This window comes from Corythoichthys intestinalis, chromosome 16 (genome assembly GCF_030265065.1).
Source record: "Corythoichthys intestinalis isolate RoL2023-P3 chromosome 16, ASM3026506v1, whole genome shotgun sequence".
Taxonomy (NCBI): Eukaryota; Metazoa; Chordata; class Actinopteri; order Syngnathiformes; family Syngnathidae; genus Corythoichthys; species Corythoichthys intestinalis.
The window spans coordinates 31,535,037-31,541,036 of record NC_080410.1 but is presented as its reverse complement, the minus strand read 5'-3'; the positions used below and the strand labels follow the sequence as shown (position 1 = coordinate 31,541,036).

Below are 6,000 nucleotides of genomic sequence, written 5' to 3'. Positions count from 1 at the left end.
CTGTGCGTTCAGAGATGCTCTTCTGCCTACCTTGGTTGTAACTGGTGGTTATTTGAGTCACTGCTGCCTTTCTATCAGCTCGAACCAGTCTGGCCATTCTCCTCTGACCTCTGGAAACAACAAGGTATTTCCGGCCACAGAACTGCCGCTCACTGGATATTTTTTCTTTTTCGGACCATTCTCTGTAAACCCTAGAGATGGTTGTGCGTGAAAATCCATTAGATCAGCAGTTTCTGAACTACTCAGACCAGCCCTTCTGGCACCAACAACCATGCCACGTTCAAAGTCACTCAAATCACCAACTGTGTGATGCCATCATGTCAATATGGACCAAACTCTCTGAGGAATGCTTCCAGCACCTTGTTGAATCTATGCCACGAAGAATTGAGGCAGTTCTGAAGGCAAAAGGGGGTCCAACTCATGATTAGCAAGGTGTACCTAATAAAGTGGCCGGTGAGTGTGTATATATATATATATATATATATATATATATATATATATGTGTGTGTGTGTGTGTGTGTGTGTGTGTAGCCACAGCTCAACATTATTACCACCAGAACAAAAATAATTGAATTATTTTGCATTAAAAAAAAGTGTGTATGACTCATATCATGTTTACATTACACACACATTCTTTCTTAACACAGACAGTTGCCAGAGAGAAAAAAACATGTTTTACCACCGCTAGACACACTAAACACGCTGGATTTAACTCTCGTAGCTGGTGGGAAACATTCATGACAGTGTTTACTAACCTTTAATTTTGTATAAATGAGAAATAATATTGGAGGTATTGCCTCCTCGGCAGTCAGCCTCCGCAAACATGTTTTTCATGTCAGTTGGCCCTCATCCTCTAAGTCGTGGCCGTTTGTAACTTTTCTTTAGCCGAATTATAATAATAAGTTCAGGAGTTTTACCTCCTCCAGCCATCATGTAACACAGCTGACTCACTGACGCGCAGTAATGCCACTAAAAAGGGGCAAGTAGCATTACAATAATAATGAAAAACTGAAATAGAAAAGACATCAGGGTTTTTTTTCTATCATAGTGGATGGCAACAAATTTGGACAGGTGTTGGATGTCTAGCGAGCAGTTGACTCAGCGTTTGCCGAGATAAGGAGATATTTTGGGGGAAAAAAAATCACAGGGGAAAGTCAAGAAAATGAGGATTTTAATAAAATAATTAGGACAACAAAATGAATATTATAAATATATAAATAGGTGACATGATAACAGAAAACGTAGGTGTAGGGGGGGGCGTGGCCTGTCACCAGCGGAAGCAGCTGTGGTGTTTCTGTAGGCTGTTTTTTAGGACCCAGAGCACGTCTCGTCGCAGCATGGACCAACCACAGGCGGTGCTCTCCTGGTGGGGCAGAGAGCGACACTGTCATTTGCATTTCACAGTGACATCATCATCAGCAATTGCAGTGAATGAGTTAAGTAATTATTGCCTATTTATTTTAATTTTTTAAATTTATAAAAACTATTTTAATAAAAACAAAAACGAAAGAGGGAAAACCAGTAAAAAGTCAACCATTTTTTAAAAAATGTCTTAATTTTACTACATATTTTAAAATATAAAAATAGTTTTTTCCTCTTAATTCTATTAGTCACTACATTTTCAAAACTGGGAATTTTTTTTTTTTTTTTTTTACGAAAACACAAAAGAAAGAAAATAATCTATTTTATATAATTTTTTGGGTTTATTAATATAATTACAATTGCTAATCTCTAATTGCTTTTTAATTATTTTTCATTTATTTATCTTTTAAATACAGGCAATCCCTGGGTAATGGACGAGTTCTGTTCTTACACTGGCGAAGTAAGCCGAATTCCTATGTAAATTGGAAATAACCCTTTAAGTATCCCTAAATACCCCCTAAATCTCAAAATAACTATGAAAAACACGTTTTATACGTCATTGTACTGTCATATTATTAAAATAAAGTAAAAATAATACTGTAAGGTACAATAAGGTACTGTTTTCGCGACTAGGGGGAAAAAAAACAAAAAACGACTGGAGACAAAATGGCAGACGAGACTCCAGCATTGTAAAGTCGAAATCACGTAAGTCGGGTACGTCGTAACCCAAAGACTACCTGTACACGAAATATTCTCCGATTTTTGTCATATAAAAGTAAATAACCTGATTTATAAATGAATCGGCTAGAAAAAAATACTGTTTATAGTCGACTATCAAAATAATCGTACATGGCAGCCCAAATTGTAACAAAACCAATAGTACTTTACTACATTATGGCTACTAGTTTCAAAGTTTTACGAAGTTACCTGCTGCTGAACAAGCGCGCTCACATTGCCGAAGTAAGACGAGAACTCCGGATAAGAACGCGCGCCTGCCGACGACAGCTGCGATAAAGAAGAGAAACGTTTTGTCAATCAACTCGGTGATCAATCTACAGGCTGGCCGGCAATCTACTTACACATTCTGCTTCCTGCACCACACGGTTCTGAAGGTTCTGGAAATCCTCCAATTTGCGCGGATTCCACGCCACTTCGCCATCTCCCTGGGGTGCCTCGTTGTCCTCGAAAACTTTCTCCGACCCCTGCAGCGTCCGGCGAAGGTTCCGCAACGCCCGGCGACACTGCACAAAAAGATCATCATTTGGAGAAAATGTACAAGCGAGTCATCTTGTGGTTTCCTCGAGGTTATGCGTCCCAGTTCGTTGTGTTTGAAAGTGAAAGAAATACTCCAAGAAGTACTATTATCAAAAGTGTTTTGGAACAACAACTATAATGTCGGGCTACCTTTTCGCTCCCACACACAATTCAAATTACTCAAACTCTCTCCCAAGTTAATTGCATTGAAAATGAAAGAACTACTACAAGAAGTACTTTCAAAAGTGTTTTGGAAGAAGTTGAGAGTGTTTGAGTAATTTTAATTGTGTGTGGGAGTGAAAAGCGAGCCCAACAATATGGTCTCCTTGTACGAAAGATGGTCAACTATAGTCTCGCTCACACACTAAAGGTTCCAGTTTTAGAAGTTCTCAGTACAGCTGCCACAATTGATTAGTTTGAAAATTGAATGACAATTATAATTTTGCGATTATACTCGGTTCATATAATAAATGATGTTATTTATTGTGACGTGATCTGATTGTTTTTCATTGCAAAAGCAGATGTTTTCTAAATATTTCATTTTGATTCGTTATGAAGATGATCATCTGCTTTCAAGGACGACAAAAATCTGAGAATATTTAGTATTAATGTATTCTTTTTAAAATAAGTTAAATTATTGAACTGAATAAGTAGAGATAGAATGTTTTTTCCTTGATTTTCTTTGAATTTTAAAAAATGTTTTAAATAAAAAGGGATTTTTTAAAACAAATTAACTGATATGAAATGTTTTTTCCTTTTTTGTTTTTCTTTTTGTAAAAAAAAAAAATCTTTTAAAACCAAAATGCAAAATATTTGCTCTTTTTGTGCAAAAATGTAAAAAAAAAAAAAAAAAAAAAAGTTGTAAATTTAAATATGAATGAATAATCAAAAATAAATAAAAAAATAAAATATTAAAAATAAAATATTAAAATAAGATTTTTCATTTATCTTTTTTTTAATTAATTTTTTTTTTTTTTTTTTACAAAAAATATTTATATAAAATAATAATTAAAATAAAAGTACGGCCATTAAAAATAACACCAAAAAAATATTTAAAAGGATTATTTTTTTTCCTTTTCCTTTTTTGTTTCTATTTGTAAAAAAATAAAATGAGAGAATATTTACTAATAACTCACTCACACAAACATAATGAAGTCAGAAAATCAAGTCAGAAATCTTGGCGTAATTGTTGACGCATACCTAAAATTTGATAGCCATCGAAAGTCTGTCACTAAATCTGCTTATTACCACCTAAAAAAATCTAGCCAGAATTAAGGGGCTTCTGACTCAACAAGACATGGAAAAACTTATGCATGCATTCATTTTCAGTAGATTGGACTATTGCAAAAATATATTTACAGGCCTTGATAAAAAATCAGTCAGGAAGCTTCAGCTAGTACAGAATGCTGCAGCCAGAGTCCCCACAAATACAAGAAAACTGGACCACATTACACCGGTTTTGAAATCGTTACACTGGCTTCCAGTGAGTCAAAGGATAGACTATAAAATACTACTGCTCATCTACAAAACACTGAGTGGCCTTGGACCAAAATACATGCTTGATTTGTTAGATTCCTATGAAACATCTAGACCCCTAAGGTCGTCTGGGGTTTCCTGTATGTTCCAAGAACAAGAACCAAGCACGGTGAGGCAGCATTTATTATTTATTATGCTCCTCACCTCTGGAACAAGTTACCTGAAGGTCTGAAGTATGCTCAAACTGTTAGCTCCTTTAAATCAAGGCTAAAAACGCTTTTATTTAGCACAGCATATCCATAACTGTCTATATATTTCAAGCTATTTGCTGTCTATTCCCCTTGTGCTTTATCTCCATTGCTGATTTCAATTGTTTTTAGTAGTAGTTTTTTTTTTCCTATTCGTGATTAAATGCAATTTTTATGTATAATTTAATTTCCTGTTTTGATTGTCTTTGTTTTTACGTTCTATTGATTTAATGTGATTTTTATGATCTTCGTGTGATGTAAAGCACTTTGAATTGCCTTGTGTTGAATTGTGCTATATAAGTAAATGTGCCTTGTGGTGCCTTGCCTAAAGACAAATGTAAAGTTTTTAATCAATTCCCTGCTATTGAAGGTGACAGACATCCAACCCATTTGGACTTGGAAGGTGAGCGAATGACTACCGTCATTGTCAGCCAGTATTAATTTATGAAAAACTTTAAAGCCGTTTGAACATTAGGAAGATTGCTGATCAATTATTTGGACAAATTTCAGCTCAGCAATGTCTCTAAACGATTAATCGACTATCAAAATAGTCGTCAAGTAATATAACAATGGATTAGTTCAAGAAGCTTGCTCTCCTATCGGCCTAGAAGTTGGGCTCACCTGAGTTTCATTTGCGAGGGCAGCACGAGGGAAAGTAACGTTGGCGTTATACGGCAGGCATCTCGCAGGAAAGGGCGCCCCCTGTGGGATGGAAATGCAGAATAAGAGTCCAAACGCAACGAAAAGACACCGAGAGGTTGTAGGTGGGGCAAATACCAGATCTCGGAGAAGGATGTGAGTTTCCTCGACCACGTCCCCCGGAATTTCGCAGGCTGGCACCACGGCCGTCATTGCGCCCGAGCAGTATAGCACTATGAGCAGCAGAGCCACGGCAACATTCATGATCTGGACGGTTATGATGGTCCGGAAGCTTGGCAACAGTTCAGAAGGCGGAGGTGTGCTGCAGAAATTGTTAGGGGTGAGATGGCATCTCACGGAGCTATAGTCAGCAACACGCCTAAAATTCACCTTAACTGGATCGTCAATGTTGAGAAAAAAAACAAAAAAACAAAACGAAAAACACCTCGAGAGCGAACCCCGAGATTTTCCTTCCCCGGCTGCGCTAACTTTCCGCTTTGACGTGACTCCATCATTAGGCTTTTCAAAAAATGTGGTTAGCAACGGAAACAAATATTGGCGCGCCCCACACCACCCCTACTTCATCGTCGTCATTTTCTTCAAGTTTCATAATTAATACGACGCTAGTCACTTTGAAAACGCATACACTCAACCAAGGAAACGCGGGTCTTCAATTTGATTTTTTAATGAATTTTTGTCCATGATTTTTTACCAATACTTTATAATTACACACACATTTCCTCAGTAAAGTGCAGAATATATGGATATACAGTATATTTACTTTTTAACTTTTTTTTTTCTATGACACACAATGAACTAACCATAAGTGTCCAGTAAAGACGATTCTGGTTAGTAAACAGCAAAATAGTAAGAATAAGGATAATGGTACTAATAGTGCTAATAATGCATTTATTATTGCATGCCATATCATTCACTACACTGTGACAATACAAATCCTTGATTTCTCGTAATATTTACAGTGATTATTTGCATGATTTGTAATTAGCATTTTTACGCAAAG

At 36.3% G+C, this 6,000-nt stretch overlaps 1 protein-coding gene across 1 annotated transcript in view; it reads right to left on the bottom strand.

Moving 5' to 3' along the window:
* Positions 1-919: 919 nt before the first annotated feature.
* The window catches only part of ifnphi2 (interferon phi 2), a 20,388-nt gene continuing 15,307 nt past the window's right edge, over positions 920-6,000 (bottom strand). The window contains exons 4-8 of the mRNA XM_057860595.1: positions 5,118-5,301; positions 4,962-5,042; positions 2,442-2,603; positions 2,290-2,367; positions 920-1,363 (exon numbers count right to left, since the gene is read on the bottom strand). Coding sequence (XP_057716578.1) covers positions 1,268-1,363; positions 2,290-2,367; positions 2,442-2,603; positions 4,962-5,042; positions 5,118-5,243 — 543 coding nt within the window. The 5' untranslated portion in view covers positions 5,244-5,301 and the 3' untranslated portion in view covers positions 920-1,267. The remainder of the gene's footprint in view (positions 1,364-2,289; positions 2,368-2,441; positions 2,604-4,961; positions 5,043-5,117; positions 5,302-6,000) is intronic.